Raw genomic sequence first — 14,845 nt, forward strand, 5'->3', positions numbered from 1 at the left:
TGCACTTAAGTATGAAGTACTCTGCCGATTCGCGCCGTCGAGGCCACAAAATACGAAATTGAGAAACCCGTTCGACACTTGTGCCCTTCCTCTGTCTTCCTCCAAGGATTTCCGGTGCCTTGTATCCTTTGTCCGCTAGCCGGATGGGCGTACGTAGACGTAGAGGTGGTAATACTCCGTCGAAGAAATATAACAGGAAAAGGTAAGATATCTTGTTCAGCCGTCTCTCGTCATTCGTGTTGCATCCCCCTCCTTTGCGCACAGAGCGAAAAGCGGACGTAAACAGAGGATCGCCTGTTGGATTCTTGTTTCAGGGTTGGTCCCCTGCCCTGCCCTCCTCTCGATTTTGCCTCCACCCGCAATCCGTGTATTTATTTGCGCAGGTCACTGGCTCCGCCCGGCTTGGCTGCGGCGTCGTATCGTCCAGGTAGCGGTACGATCAATGAGGTCGCTCTCCCAGTTGCGCGAGACGAAGACGCAATATAACTCCGTAGGAATAACGATATATAAGCTCAGAGTACGGTGCTCCGCGTGGAATAGAGAAAATATATATATATAAATATATACATATATATATCTATAAACAATTAATCCTGGTGGTGTCAAACCAAGCAGACGCACCCATGGAAGAGGACACCGTGCGGAGTAAGTTGCAATATACCTAACCGTGTTCCAGTTTTCGGCCGGAAAAACTCTCGGAGTCGTTTGAAACATCTTCATCTCTCATTTCTGCGAACTACAAACATGGTGATAATGCACATACATGAAGAGCAGATAAATGGAATGCAGCGCAGCACTATCTTTTATTGTCTGAATACTTGGGGTTATACACATTTCTAAGTGCCCCTCACTCTATCTATCTCGCAGCAACCCTGAACCAATGAACGATGTGAGGACCATATTACCAACCCAACCCATTCCACTGTTCAAGACCAGTGAGGACCTCTGAAGAAGAAAAACTATTCCCATGTATCGTGAATGTATATACACTAGTGGCTATTATGACCAAGAAATAAGGAGCAGAAATATCGGAGAGATTTTGAATATAGCATAAAAGGTGGGGCGGCTAACGCATTTGAAGAGAGGAAGAAGAAAAAAAAAAAAGTATACAGACATATCAGATCTGGGTCGGAACAGCGGGTCTTCTCTCGCTATTTCGTACGTGTTTCTTCCCTTCATCCTTTTCTTCCTTCTTTTCCATTCATTTTTCGACTTCTTTGCACATGTATGTATGTGGGCGGGATGGAAAGATGGGCGAAATATCCAGCGCTTGGTTTACATGTAGGAGGAAGGTTGCTAAAATGGTGTCCTGTTTGAGAGCAGTTGAAGTTGAGAGGGTGGATGGATAGAGGAGATACAGGGATAACGGACGAGAGACCAACATTGACAATGAACTAGGCTCTATTCAAAATCCCTGCCCATGTGGTTGAGCGTCGCTTTTTTCCGATCCAAAGACATGCAGGTCAATGTTTTTCCAACGGACGTTTGACGGGGTATCCAGCAATCAATCGTTTCCTAATTTCTCACAGCTTTATTTCTTGGGTGACGGGAGCTCGCGCGCTGACCTCCCGCAAGGCTGCATATACCCAAAGCAGGAATAAACACACCTCCTTTTCCAGGAGAACCAAAAAAAGGGAGAGATAGAAAAAAGAGAAAAAGAGGGGGAAAAAATTAATGAAGCGGAGAAAAACACTATGTCCAAACCCAAAAGTAATATATTAGTTTAAAAAAAAGAGGCAGAGAGAAATCTACGACAACACAAACGTCGACGCAGCCGCCACCTCCTCTTGCAACATAGCCTCAACCTCCTCCCCATCAAGCGTCGGCTTAAACTCAAAGGAATCATCCAGAATCTTAATATGCACCGAGCTACCCGCAGCATTAAACACAACAGCAAGCTTCACGGTCTTCCCAGAGGGTCTCTCGAAGAAATGGCTGTCGCCGCCGGAGATGTTGCCGTGCAGGGTCGACTTGGCGCGCATGTTACCCGCGTCGAGAATCTCGAAGACGTCGAACTCGCCGCAGCCAGTTTTCCAGCAAGAGCACTCGGCTTTGCCGTATTGGAGGGTACGGGGGATAGCGGCGTTCAGGATCCAGGCGGCGGGCATGTCTTCGTTCCAGCCGGTTTTGCCGGTGACGGGCATGTCGAATTCGGCAAGGAAGATTTTGTTGTCGCCGTCGAAGCCATCTGGGAGGGGTTTTTTTCATGTCAGTTATGACATATTATTTGGGGCTTGGGGGCCATAAATATCGAGAGAACTTACGATAGGCAACAGTGCCGGGACGGACGGTGCCGCAGTCACCATTGCACGGCTTGTCCGTCATGATGACGATTTCCTCGTTGTCTGGGATCATCTTGTTGCTAAGGACCTTAGGGCTGTCGGAACCCGTGCAGCCGTCCTCGGAGGCATAAGAGAGAGAGTTCCCAAGATCGCTGTGCAAATCAGTCAGTACCAAACAGAAAGAACTAAGGGGGGAAAGTAACCACACCAGTGAGTGGGATTAAGCTGGACAATGAACATACTAATCAAAAACACCAGATCCGTCACCTCCACGATGGTTCAAGAACGTAAGTCCATCGGCGACACCGGCTTCAGCATTGTAATAACCCTGGCGGCCCCAGTTACCAGCACCCGGGTTGACGACCGGGGCGGGCTTCTTGGTCGGGTACTTATTTCCTCCAGCTGGTGGTGAAGCGGGAGCCTGAGTCGGGGCGGCAGGGGCGGCCCCACCAGCATACTGGTTGACCCAGGAGACTACTTGGCCGTTGATGGTGGCAGTGACCATGTCACCAACGGCACGCTTCTCGTTGGCCCGCTTGTGCAGGTGCTGGTGGCCCTGGTGGCGTCGCTCGTGGATGCTGGGTTTCATTTCACGCTTGTAGCGGCCCTCTGGTGGTGCACCGGAACCGGGGCTATAGAAAGCAAATTGCTTTAGGCTGACTGGGCCACGGAAGTGCCAGGAGACCTGTTTTTTTTTTTTTTTTTTTTTTTTTGGTCAATGTCAGTTTTGTTTTTGGAGTAATATACTAAATACATATATGTATATAGTATATGTTCCGCCCCATTTCCCTTTCCGCCGGATTTTTGAAAAGCAGTCATACCTCCTCATTCAATGGCGCGAGTGATCCGCTATACCCCTTTGGCCTGGATGAGCAAGCGCCACCATCCATACTGACGACCTCATTGTAGGTGCCCGAGGAGCCGAAGTTGGTATAGGTGATGGCCTTGACAGCAGAACAGTACCAGTTCCCACCTAGCACGTGGGCGGTGCCGGGGGCACATGCGTTGGCAGCGACGGTGGAAACAGTGGCAGCCAGCACGGCTCCGACGGCGAACGTGGTGCGCATAATTTATTTATAAATATGTGCGGTTCCTGTTCCAGTTGTTTCAAGGAAACGTGATGCGGAGTGTTTGTATAAGTTTTATACACTGGATGGTTTTAATTAGCTCTAGGTGTCTTTGTTTCTTGCTTGTTAAAAACAAGGTCATCCAGGGTTTGCGGGCGGGACAGGTCTTTAAGAGAATGGAGATTGGAGATTGGATCTTTTTCATGGTAAAGTACGACACAGTTGTTTATATTATAGGGATTGAACAGAATGGGAAACATCATTTTTGTGTATCAGGAAGGGGATTGTAGGTATTTGTATATAGTTCTGGTGGGTCGTTGGGTGTGAAATAGAGTGAATGGTCCAAGAAGGGTCGAATGGTTGGGTTGTGATACGCTGGATAAGCGCCACCTAGGGACAGGATAAATAAAACATGGATTTGGATTCGCTCAAGCCATGAATGGGAACCCAGCCGAAGTAATAGTTGGCAAGAAAGGAAAAGGAGTGATAGGAGTAACACAAGTTTAAGGCCGAAATAGAAAGACCAAAAAAAGAGCATTGATTGTTGAAGATTGTGAGTGAATATGGCAAGTTGTGAATATGTACAGTATACTATTGTGTCTCGTGTTCTCGATGTCGCACATACCTTTTTTCTACCTTTTGATATTGTAGATCTGTTCGAAAATGAAAGAAACCAGGTCAAATCAAACCAATTCTCGATTCCGAAAAAAAAAAAAATATAAAAAATAATAAAAAGTAATGAATATAAATTAAAAACAATATAAAGAATGGCTGGGGTTGAATCCGTGAGGAAAACAACGACCGAAAATGAGCGACGAAGAATGAGAGAGGGATTTGGTAGGACAGACAGGATAACAGAGAGAGAAAGGAGAGGAGGAAGAGAGGGAGATCGAAGCCGGCCGGGTTGAGGGCCCACGCCGGGTTTTATTCTGGAAATCCAGGAGGAAATTTGACTCTGGCAGGACACAGGGCCAAGCAAGGGGAAGAGGGGAATAATAATAATAGCGGCTTGCTTGACCCCCTTTTCCCATCCATCCGCCCATTATTCCCACTCTCGCAGTGCACCCTTTTTTAGTATGGGATGGGATAGGGAGATATACAAGCGCCTCTCCGATCGGGAACGGATGAGGATAGCGGCCAACGACTACGACCAACGACTCCACGAGCCGCGAAAGTTCGACTCCTGCAAAATTAACACCCAACTAAGCCCGCTAACATCCCACAAGCTGGACTAGGCAGGGTGATAACGACGAATTGCGCAGGGCCGAGACTCATCCCAGAGACCATCCTAACCTTATTTCCAACCGATTTTCTTTGCAAACTGATGCTCCTGGAAGTTCTCTGCCTTTTCCTTGCTTGTCATCAGGGAGGAGCCCAGGACAACAACAAACACTCTTGTGGAACCTTATAAGTTATGGGGCCTTGGATCGGATCTGCCACCGCGGAGTCGCGGGTTGCTGGTTGGAGTTGAACTTACTTCGGCTGCTTTGTTCCTGGTTATTGGGCGGTTGCTCAGGAGTTGCTTCGTGGAACTCGACGGCCGGGAGCGGGACGTAACCACGGAGAAGGCACCAGCTAGTTATCCACCAGCAGACCCAGGCAACAAATATTGCTCCGTAGGAATGAGGGGATGTGATGCGGTGTGAGCCCTATGGGATCCATGATAGTTTTGCCGCCTACATGTACGTTACGCAGTAGTTATGTCTTTTGTTCCAATTGATATCAATAATCGATAACGGCTGCCAGTTCGCATGACATGTTTCATGTCCGGCTGAGGTTATACGCTCTTCTCTTATCTGCTTGGTGGGGATTTCCTGTTTCTATTATTCCTGATTTTTTTGTTCTCGAAACCGCGGATTTTTTTCTCGTGCTCTCGTTTCTTATTTTTACCTTCACATAATAATAATACTGTAATAATGTACTGTACATGTATGTACATTCAAGGCACTCATGCTTGAGAATCCGGCCATTTAGCAGTCGAAACTGTAAAATGAAGGCTGACTGATGGTGAGGAAATTCTGACTTTTCTTTCTGCACTTTTGCTATTCGTAGGGTAGTTAGTTATTCCTGGGTTGGATATCATGCGAGCCGACTTGTGTTCAAGCCAGCAAAACCAAGATCAGCAACTTTCATGTCTTCCAAGTTCCAACGGCCCAGCTGGCGAAATCTTGGACCCTCTAGCCAGGAACAGCAAGGCACTAGGCTAGGCGCGCTAGAGGGATGTGTTTCGCTTCAACTGGCTTGACAGCCTCGCCAAATCAGCACCGCACCGCAGCACCACTGCACCACAATAATGCTCAGCCCCCTTGCATGATGCGTTGTATTCTGGACCGGACCGACCTGGGCTTTATCCAATTGCGCTGCGTAGCCGGCCGATCATCATCACAAAAAACACACCCCCTTGACAAGCACCAGTTAGCAATGCAATAATGAATCCACAAGAGCCTCATGTTAACTACCACTTGGATTCTTCCGTTGTTTGTTCGATATGACGAAATCCATGTCAGAAGGGGAACAAGCACATGCATGGGGCCTCCGCGTCTATTTCAAGCACGAGGCTTGAGTGGTTCATTAGGAATTCTCGGAGCCCATTACCAGGATAGATCAAGCTTCTTTTAGCAAACCCAACCCAAACTCTGGCTGAAGTTATCCATTTACCATAGTTACGATAGTTTGAGTTACCGCACTCTGACAAATCCTGTCATAACTTAACCCTCAACTTCTGTTTTATCTGCCATTGCTTCTCTGTGTGCAGGTTCAATTGGCAGTATGGCAGGCAGCCTTACTATCCTGTAGTTATAGATTCATCAGAGCACATTATTTTCATCATATTAATAAGAGATAGTTATGTGAATATGCAGTATTCTGGAGTCATTGTTAGTTCTATGAAGAGTCACTCTGATCTTTATACATGTACAGAGTAGAGCATGTAGATATAGTGATATTTTGTTTTTCTGTTTGAGTAATTCTCTCTGATGATCAGAATCACTCCATGCTCTCTCTGTCAATTTTATTGTTAAATATATATATACTTACTGACAACTATATACTGAAATCTGAAGAACTTGCACAGCGCGGACAATGCAGAAAAACCAGGCTGTGACTGAGTGACTGATTTGTATGTGATTTAACCCAAGAGTTTCTCACTCATCTGAGAGATTCTGTGAGAGAAATGATCATGATCATCTAACTATCTTAGAAGTACAGTACATATCTCATTTCTATATCTATTCACCAGTAAAAGAATGAATAATTATTAATTACTAAGCACTTTTCTGCCAATAGCTGGTCTTATCTTGAATTCAACACATCTATTCCCTCTCTTAACTGAATTGAAATCAATATAATTGGATAGTTTGTTATTATGGTTCATTAATATTATACATACATCCATACCCATTCCAGACGTGGCCAACTCAGCAAACCTCATCTAAAGGAACTGCTAAACAAGTCTGAAAACCAAAGTAAAAAAAAGATCCTGTTGATTCGGAGGCGCCTTGGTATCATATTTGGAAACTGTTTGTGTCCGCTGATAGATAAGGAACCCCCCCCCCCCCCCCGCTCCCCCCCCCAATTTCCTTAATAGCATAAATGCTTAGATGCTATTGTAGATCCCAGCGTGGCCCCCCTGTCAAAATTTTCCCGAAGAAATGGGTGCTCTGTGGCTATCTCCTCGGATCCTACATACTGCATCTTCTCCTCCCGCTGCTAATTCCAGCTGCCAATATTGCTACTATCGAGGTGGGCAGGTGTAACTGAAACGCTAGTGTCGTGGAACTGAATGTCTCCTCTCAAAATGGGTGGGGAGTATGGTGGGGTTGGTGACAAGAAGGCGAGCTATTAGACCATTTTGGAATACAGAGAGGGGTTGAAATGATAACCTTGTTATCATTTCATTGTGTCATATCAAGTTCGAATCCTGTATAGGTCGAAGGGGCAGGTGCTTAAGAAATGGTTTCGAGAGTTCGTTACACCAATCCATACAAAGGACATCTGCCATAGGTATGTATGGCTTGCACATGTCATCCAGGAATATCCTGGTGGGAAATCCTCTCACGAGGATTAGCCCAAATGCTCAGATAGGCTCGAACTCATTGCTGATGTAGGGCGACATTAACTTCTTGACAAAACAGAGAGCGTAATTTCATCTACTCTTTAACTTGGTCCACCCCCGTGTCCCCTTTGGTTTATGGTTGTTTGTCATGCTGTCATCGGCAAGGTTGTTTTCATCCAGTGTTTTAGCAGTGGCAATGCTCGCGGTATCGCTTAGGACGCCGTCCGTCACAGCTGAAGGGGATTTAATAGCCATCGGAGCAGGTTCTTCTCCTTCCCGGAGAATATGCTTTTGGGAATCTTCGTCCTCCCATTCTGTTTTGTCGAGCAACTCCCATTCTGCACTCGCCATTTCTCCTAGGAGAACAGATTTCAGCTTGTCAACGACCTTAGCTGTGGAAGGCTGCTTCCATTTTCTCATAAATTCAGTTCCTTCCGCGCCTCCAAGGAATGAATGTGCCGTTCCATGAGAATAATGGCCAAGCATTGACAAGGACCTGGTTCGCTGGATAGTTGGTTTGGGGGAATCCTTATCAGAGCCCTGAAGTTTTGCGTGGTTATCCCGGTTTGATAACACTCTAGTGAAGGCTGACGATTGGGATGGCTGTGCAACAAGTAACGTCCACAAGTTACGGCCCATATCATAAACATCCTCCCAGGAGTCAACAACAACATGCAGTCCTTGAGTACGACAAACCCAACAAATGTTCCAAGCTAGGAGCCCAACTCCCTCGAGGAACAACCCATAAGCCGCAGGGTCTTCTTGTGCAAGCTTCGGTAAAGATTTGTTGATATAGAGTGGCCTTGGACGAGGAGGCGGTCTGGTGTCCGTAGTCCGAGAAGCTGTAGGACTCGACGGGGATGATTGAGAAAGCGATGTGCCGGGGAATATTGCTTCTTGTGACAAATATGAGGATGATGGCGGAAATATAGTGGGTAGTGGGTAATTTCGATGGGGCAGTGTTATCTCTGCAGGTAGCCTGAGGGAGAGGTAATGCGAAACGAGAACCAAGAGATGGGCGATGTAGGTAAGGGACGTGGTAATGTGGACGTGACTTGCACCTGTACATTTGGCTTAGCAATTGAGGTCAACAGGATATCATTCTACGATACACTTACCGTTCAGGTCCCTGAGATCAACAATACTGACCCCTCCAATGGTGTAAACTGCAACGAGCTCGCCATTTCTCCGCCTCGTTCTCTGGCGCAAACGATAAAGATTGGCAGCCTCGCGACACAGGAAAACCCTAGACTGTGCAGTTTTATTATGCAGATTATTCCATAAGTGCTCGGTTCTCTTGGTGTTATTTTGCACCGTAGCCAAACTTGAAGCTCGTCGGTCTGTCAGTTGATATGTAGCGGATTCTACATCTGATCGTCGCTTCTTGAGTAAAGATCTGCGATGGGCGATGTCTTCTCTCCCTTCTCTTATTTCTTCCCTTAATGTAGCTATCTGGTCGAAAATCGCCGATGTCCTCGCGGTCGACTGCGAAGCACGACTTTTGGCTGCTTGGATGGCCCAGCGAGACGAGCGTTGCCGAGATCCCAGGTCGCCCGGGCGCCCATCCTCCATAGGTTCAGCATTATGTGTCTTCTTAGTCACCACTGCAGCTTCGATTTCCTTCCCAATGGCTTCCTTTTCCAATAAAACCCTGGCATGATCGAAGCGAAGAGAGTAGAGCCGGTTACGGGAACACGTCGGGCACAGAAGATGAAGCTGGGAGTTAGGCCCACGATCGCATACGTGGCAGTTCATAACCGGGGATTTCACTAAAGTCTCTTGATCAACTGTCCAACAAAAATGGCCAACCTCCCATTCTCCCTCCAGTATTCCTCAATAAGCTAGAACCGCAGTTGGTTCAAAATGACCGCTAGAAAGGCCACGGCTGTTGAGATCATGGGCAATTTTCATAACTTGGGTGGACAAGAAAGAAGTAGCCAGTGGCTCAACATATATGCTACTTAAAAATATCCATATATTTCCAACTAAATCCATAGAAAAAACAAGAAGCAGGCCGGCCGTAGACCGTACATTTAGATGTTATTTGGTGACTCGAAATCGACGAAGGTGAAGGTGCCTAAAGCGTGCTGGAACCGCTCTGGATGATGTCACCTGATAGCTAAAGACTGTTTGCACTGTTTGCACCTATATTTGCTTCCTGCAAACTCTCCTTCCTCGTGGGCAACGCCGCCTTGCAAGTCACATTGGGAGATCATGTCGACAGTTCAAAAGACGACAAACAGTGGAAGTTATATCAGTATAAGTGGTTATTAGTTCTCGCTGATATATATTGCCTAGGTGTATGGTACGGTACGGGCGTGGCTTAGTCTGAGCAAGCTTTGAAGTCATCGTGACCATCTAGGCATAAAGCGGTGTGCTTTTTAACACAGGGATATCATATCGCCATGTCGAATGACCACTGCAGCTCACCATCGCTTATACCTCGCCCGGTTGCTGTAAATTCAGTGCCCAGGAAAGAAAGCCTAGATGCGGGCTCTAATACTCAAAATCCTGAAACAAGCACAGAACATCTCCGTAAGGATATCGGCCCTAAAACCGAGGATGGAGTAGTCAATGGATATGAGAAATTGGCGCTCTCCCTTCGCGATTGTGACTGGGAACAGCTGCAGAAAAAGTTTACAGATGCGATGGATGAAAGATCCCAGGCAGAAATGGTTCTACAGAGAGAAACTGCCGAATTACTTGAGGTTGGTGCTGTATATTTTCTTCTCCAGAGACACAGTAGACATTAACGATATACGGCAGATGTTCATCGCCTGGTCACAAACGACAGCCTACCGTGATGAAGATAGAGCATACAAGAGGTAGGTTCTGTCCTAAGATACCTCCCGCGAAGACATGAAGAAGCTAACCCATCTATTTGGCAAGGTTCAAAACACGAATGGGGTTTGCCCAGAATTCTGAAGCTAAATTGGAAGAAAAAAAGAAACACTGTATGGTCATGGGCCGCCGGAAAACAATACAATACATACTGACACCCTGCCCTGCAGATGCGAATGTTGTGAGAGCTTTTGAAGATGCTCTTGCACTCCTCCGGGTGGATTAAAAGCAGTATCCTGGATATCCGTAGCTACTCTACTCGAGCATAGTACAGTACGGAGTACACAGGGTTCGATTGGCTTGTTCCGCCAAGACTTTGCCCAAGGTGGCGGCTCACCGCCTTGAGTTATTCTGCCAGTCGACTTGTCTTGTGCTATCCTGACTCTGCAATTGCTTCTGCTTGCTGTTCGGCCTGCTATACTATATACTGTGGATACCATATATGAATTATGGAGAGTAAACCATCCAAAGATGATGCTGCGCTTTTGGAGCGCTTAAACGCTCTAAAACCTTCCACCGTCCAGCTGGGACGAACAACGTTCGTAAACACTCTAGCAGTTTAATCTAGTTGTACAGAATAATGGTTCTGATTGACGCTGTATAGCCTTCCATTTGAACTATCGGACACAGACGTGGACGATCAACCAAGCGTTGATTTGTCTGCACGATTCATTGGCCTTGGTACATCCACTTCGTTTGGAAAATCTGAGCTCCAGCAAGGCGATCTGGATTCCTTTATCAACTCCGGGGATGAAATAGAAGGTTTACTTTCAGACCTCCAGAGCAAGATCTGGGAGCAGTCCCGGGAGGTGGACAACGGGGAGGATGTTGAAAATTTAATCAAGAAATCCAAACAGTTTTTGGATTCTTCTTCTCAGTATAGGGACCTAAAAACTCATCGTGAGCGTCGTCCATCGCAGTCGGGGGCCATCAAAGCAATTGATACCGACCACAGTTCGGAAGATAAAGACGCTGATGATTATCTCCAAAGGGTTCTTGATGAACTAAAAATGGCGGACTCGCCGGGGACAGAGACAGAAGACCTATCAACTCGGTATGCGGCAGGGAACATAAAACAAGCCGTATTAAATACGGAATCGGACACTGAGACAACTAAACCACCACACTCAACCTTCCTAACATCAATCCTTGATCTTCCTTCAACCCCATCAGCACTCCGCTCCCCACCACCTCAGGAACCTCAGCCCAATCCCGACCCTAATTCACCAGAGCTCCCCTCTGCGCCTACATTCGTGCCTGCGGAAAACCCTATCCACATCACTAGCAGCCAACGCAGTCGGCGCTGGAAGGACATCAGTGATAACCTGAAGCCATTTTGGTGTTGTATCTGCAGCGATGATGCTAGCATAAAATGCATTGACTGCGAGCTGGAATTGTTGTATTGCGCTCGTTGTTGGCGAGAGGTGCATGTTGAAGAGGGAGATTCGGAGGAGAGAGCTCATAGGAAGGTTAAGTTTGAGAGGGATAAATCATGATGTTTCGTTTTCTATTTCCTGACGTTGGCTGAGTAGAGTTTTGGGGTTTCATGTTTGATTTTTCTCTGCGATTTGTTGCTTTCTTTCACTACGTTGTACAATTTTTTTCTTGCTAGGTTCAGTATCTGATTCATGTCGATATCCAACGAAAACCTAACGTACGAAATAATGTAGACCACCCTTTTGAGCTCTAGAGCTAAACAATGAGTCAAATATCTGCGTGTTTCTGTACCGCACTTCTGATCCTAGCCTGAAAATACCTTGGGAAACCCAAGCCTAAAACTCTGCCTAATAAATAACTTCCCAGCCAACCAAGTGAAATAACCCATAACCGTACTAGTGAGAAAATTTACATGTCTTCCGCCGCATAATTTACCATCCAACCCAACCTTAAACTGTCCTTGACCAAACCATCCAAAGCTGTATTGTTACTCAGGTATGGGAAACCACATGAGATGATTTCTAGCGTACTATCACATCTCCAAAGTTTGAACTAGTCGCCAACAATACAAATACAAACGAGATTTATCCGAGAACAGAAGTGCAAGAAATGCTCGGCATATTCAATATTCTCCTTTTCTACCACCGTTTCCATTCATTCACGGGTTCCTCGACCGGCGGAGCCGGAAACTTGGGGCGATCGGCTCGCTCGCCCTGTTATATCTTCCCATGTGGCTCCAAACCTCCTCCCTGTACTTGCCAACAAGCCTTCTTCCTCTGCTTCTTCCATGTCCTCATCGAGTTGCTGCTCATCCAACTTTGGAGTCCGGATTATCGTGGTAAGGAAGATAAGGAGAGAGAATCCTATGTAAAGCGGACGAGGTGTGGTGTGGTTAGTCAACTAGTATTTCACTGGGCTTCTAAATTTTGTGAAAATATAGCGGCCGTCCGGGAAGCATATATTAGGGTTAAGGAATGTATTCACTTACCGAGAAAGACGAATTGCGCCCAGAAATAGACGATACCGAAAACCGGGAAATTCAACGTGATACGGTTCAAAAATGTAGTGACGACCGTGGGTGTACAGATTTCCTTGGCGGAGGGGTTCTCCGCTAGTTCTGAGCAGGGCTTGATTAGGGGTTCAAGGTCAGTACAGTCTGGCTGTTCCCCGGGGTGCTTAGGTGGGTGGTCACAGAAGGTCTGCGGGCCGTACGTTGCATATTGTGGAGCGACAACCATCGAGATGGAGTAATTGAGTGCAAGTGCGATCAGGGTCAGCATCACCGTCGCGATAAGGAGCGCCTGCGGAGACGTGTGGCCTTTTCGGACCTGAAATATTCTGACCCATAAAAAGCGTACTCCTATGGTGGCAATTCCAACGACAGAACTGCAGAAGAAGAGGAGGACCAGGAGGATGAAGAGGATGTAGTCAACCGGAAAAACCTTGGCAGACTGGACAAATACCCAGTTCACCGGATTGAAGATGTTGTTTTTCCCGAGGATATAGCCACAATGCTGTTTGCATACAGAATTCATCACCTTATCGATACTGGTTAGGAGCATAGAGACCCACACCAACATAGCAATAGCAAGTAAAAGAAGGCCACCCAGAAGTTTAAGTGGGCGGAAGACGGCCGAAATCTTAAACCATGCTTTCAGGAGCCAACTTCCCCTTTCCCGGCGAGCTTCCTCTGATAAGCGCTGCCTTCGTCGTAAGGTCCGCTCTTCGCGCACCAAGGAATCGAGTTCTCTTCGCTGTTTCGAAGGTAGTCGATCTGGATCTCCACCGCAGCGGCCTTCCAGCTGGCGCTGGCGTTCTATATTCTCCTCCAGGCGTGACGCTGTGTTGGCACTGAGAGTTGGACTGGAAATGGCTGGAGCCGACTTGATAAAAGTGACGGGGAGCAAGGCCAGGCCGGCAGATGTATACAAGACGTACACCAAAATCCCGATTGTGATGAGCAAACCAAGCGCAAAGGTTAATGCTCGTTCTCCATCTAAAATTGATATGTTAGTATGGCTCCAATTATGCTCATATCCATTATTTTCACAGAAATCTTGAGAGAACGTACGATTTTCTGTGAGCAATTTTTTGAAGTAGTCGAGATCAAAATTTGGCGCGTCCCTGTTTCGTGCCACAGGTACGAAGAATCCAACCAGAAATAGGATAACTGTTAGCAGAATAAAAGCTATAGTGTATTTGAAAGCACCCCAGAATCTTTTCCTCCAACTCTGCAAACCCTCTTCAGTTGCTACTTCATCATATTCTTCATACCAGAAGTATGTGAAAGGCACCACCACTAGACAAAGCACCGCGTCGAGAGAGTAAAGGAAGTAATAAGTAACTGTTAAGGAAAAGGTAATCTTGTCGACCTCATCCTGCGTCGCCCAGGACTTTCGTCTCCCTTCCTTGGGCAAGTTGGTAGAAGACACCAAAGCCACATCGACTGGTAGTAAAAGAACTGTTGCTAGTAAAGCTGTGAGGGTGAATATGCATGCCGTCGTGACAGATGCCGACCTTTCACGAGGGGTCTGGTAGGTGTAAAAGAAAATGGACGCCACGGCGATGAGTATGACAACAACGATCGCATATACTATCCATATCAAAGAAGACTGTAGTAATGCCATATCGAAAAGTTGTACAAAAATTCGAGGGCGGATATATATGGACTCGCGACCTAGGCAAGTAGGCCCAGTTAAAAGTGACTGGCGCGGAGTAGTGCTCTGTTAGGAAGAGTAATCCAAATAGAGATTCATCGAAGGTAGAGAGAGCATGAAAGCAATCATATCTCTAAATTTCCAACAATTCAATATTCCGCATGTTTATGGACCATGAATATCCCATAAAATCTAGGGTGGTGTTCGTTTTTTCGGAACTTGATATCAAGATGGCTGTCGTCATAAAACGCGATATCACGTGCCAATATTCTGATTTGGCATAAAAATAGTTTAGCGTGAAACTCAAATAACTGAAGAGAGGTTCCTGGATGATGCTAAGCCGAATTGGGGAATTTCCCGTCTTGGCCGAGAGCTGGACGAAAATGGAAGCTTCAAATATTCAACGCCAGAGAACAACCTGCGGCTCTACGACCTACCTCACCCATTGCATCTTGTTTGATATATGATTGTGTTTCTTCCGCTTGCCCCGTTTCAATAACTCTCATG

General features: G+C 46.5%; 5 protein-coding genes across 6 annotated transcripts; 2 read left to right on the forward strand and 3 right to left on the reverse strand.

Annotated features, from left to right (window-relative positions):
* Positions 1–786: 786 nt before the first annotated feature.
* Positions 787–5,229, reverse strand: BDCG_04000 (uncharacterized protein). The gene is made up of 5 exons (XM_045419667.1): positions 3,975–5,229; positions 3,104–3,431; positions 2,525–2,967; positions 2,265–2,434; positions 787–2,188 (listed from the first exon to the last, which is right to left on the reverse strand). The coding sequence occupies exons 2-5, from the start codon at positions 3,347–3,349 to the stop codon at positions 1,749–1,751; spliced, it is 1,299 nt and encodes a 432-aa protein (XP_045275918.1). The 5' UTR covers positions 3,350–3,431; positions 3,975–5,229; the 3' UTR covers positions 787–1,748.
* Positions 5,230–6,461: 1,232 nt separating this feature from the next.
* BDCG_04001 (uncharacterized protein) lies at positions 6,462–9,948 on the reverse strand. Its single transcript, XM_045419668.1, has 2 exons — positions 8,522–9,948; positions 6,462–8,464 (listed from the first exon to the last, which is right to left on the reverse strand). The coding sequence occupies exons 1-2, from the start codon at positions 9,156–9,158 to the stop codon at positions 7,494–7,496; spliced, it is 1,608 nt and encodes a 535-aa protein (XP_045275919.1). The 5' UTR covers positions 9,159–9,948; the 3' UTR covers positions 6,462–7,493.
* BDCG_04002 (uncharacterized protein) lies at positions 9,809–10,470 on the forward strand (the record flags this gene model as incomplete). The annotated part of the gene is made up of 4 exons (XM_045419669.1): positions 9,809–10,111; positions 10,170–10,228; positions 10,293–10,357; positions 10,415–10,470. 4 exons carry the CDS (start codon positions 9,809–9,811, stop codon positions 10,468–10,470), a joined length of 483 nt encoding a protein of 160 aa, XP_045275920.1.
* BDCG_04004 lies at positions 10,125–14,552 on the reverse strand. 2 transcript variants are annotated; one of them, XM_045419672.1, is made up of 5 exons: positions 13,753–14,552; positions 12,894–13,677; positions 12,670–12,808; positions 11,195–12,544; positions 10,125–11,131 (listed from the first exon to the last, which is right to left on the reverse strand). In XM_045419672.1, the coding sequence occupies exons 1-3, from the start codon at positions 14,306–14,308 to the stop codon at positions 12,793–12,795; spliced, it is 1,356 nt and encodes a 451-aa protein (XP_045280707.1). In that variant the 5' UTR covers positions 14,309–14,552; the 3' UTR covers positions 10,125–11,131; positions 11,195–12,544; positions 12,670–12,792. The 2 variants fall into 2 exon arrangements, with proteins under 2 accessions (XP_045280707.1, XP_045275922.1); XM_045419671.1 differs by having other exon boundaries at positions 12,670–13,677.
* Positions 10,694–11,740, forward strand: BDCG_04003 (uncharacterized protein; the record flags this gene model as incomplete). Its single annotated transcript, XM_045419670.1, has 2 exons — positions 10,694–10,782; positions 10,849–11,740. The coding sequence occupies 2 exons, from the start codon at positions 10,694–10,696 to the stop codon at positions 11,738–11,740; spliced, it is 981 nt and encodes a 326-aa protein (XP_045275921.1).
* Positions 14,553–14,845: the final 293 nt, after the last annotated feature.

This window comes from Blastomyces dermatitidis (assembly GCF_000003525.1).
Source record: "Blastomyces dermatitidis ER-3 genomic scaffold supercont1.4, whole genome shotgun sequence".
NCBI classification, from domain to species: domain Eukaryota; kingdom Fungi; phylum Ascomycota; class Eurotiomycetes; order Onygenales; family Ajellomycetaceae; genus Blastomyces; species Blastomyces dermatitidis.

Coding starts and splice junctions, on each gene's coding strand:
- BDCG_04000 (XM_045419667.1), bottom strand. CDS start 3,349: ATGCGCACCACGTTCGCCGTCGGAGCCGTGCTGGCTGCCACTGTTTCC. Junction 2,968..3,103: donor TCGCGCCATTGAATGAGGAG/GTATGACTGCTT, acceptor AAAAAAAAACAG/GTCTCCTGGCACTTCCGTGG. Junction 2,435..2,524: donor GGATCTGGTGTTTTTGATTA/GTATGTTCATTG, acceptor TGATTTGCACAG/CGATCTTGGGAACTCTCTCT.
- BDCG_04001 (XM_045419668.1), bottom strand. CDS start 9,158: ATGAACTGCCACGTATGCGATCGTGGGCCTAACTCCCAGCTTCATCTT. Junction 8,465..8,521: donor TGATCTCAGGGACCTGAACG/GTAAGTGTATCG, acceptor CCAAATGTACAG/GTGCAAGTCACGTCCACATT.
- BDCG_04004 (XM_045419671.1), bottom strand. CDS start 14,308: ATGGCATTACTACAGTCTTCTTTGATATGGATAGTATATGCGATCGTT. Junction 13,678..13,752: donor AAAATTGCTCACAGAAAATC/GTACGTTCTCTC, acceptor TATCAATTTTAG/ATGGAGAACGAGCATTAACC. Junction 12,545..12,669: donor GGCGCAATTCGTCTTTCTCG/GTAAGTGAATAC, acceptor CGCTTTACATAG/GATTCTCTCTCCTTATCTTC.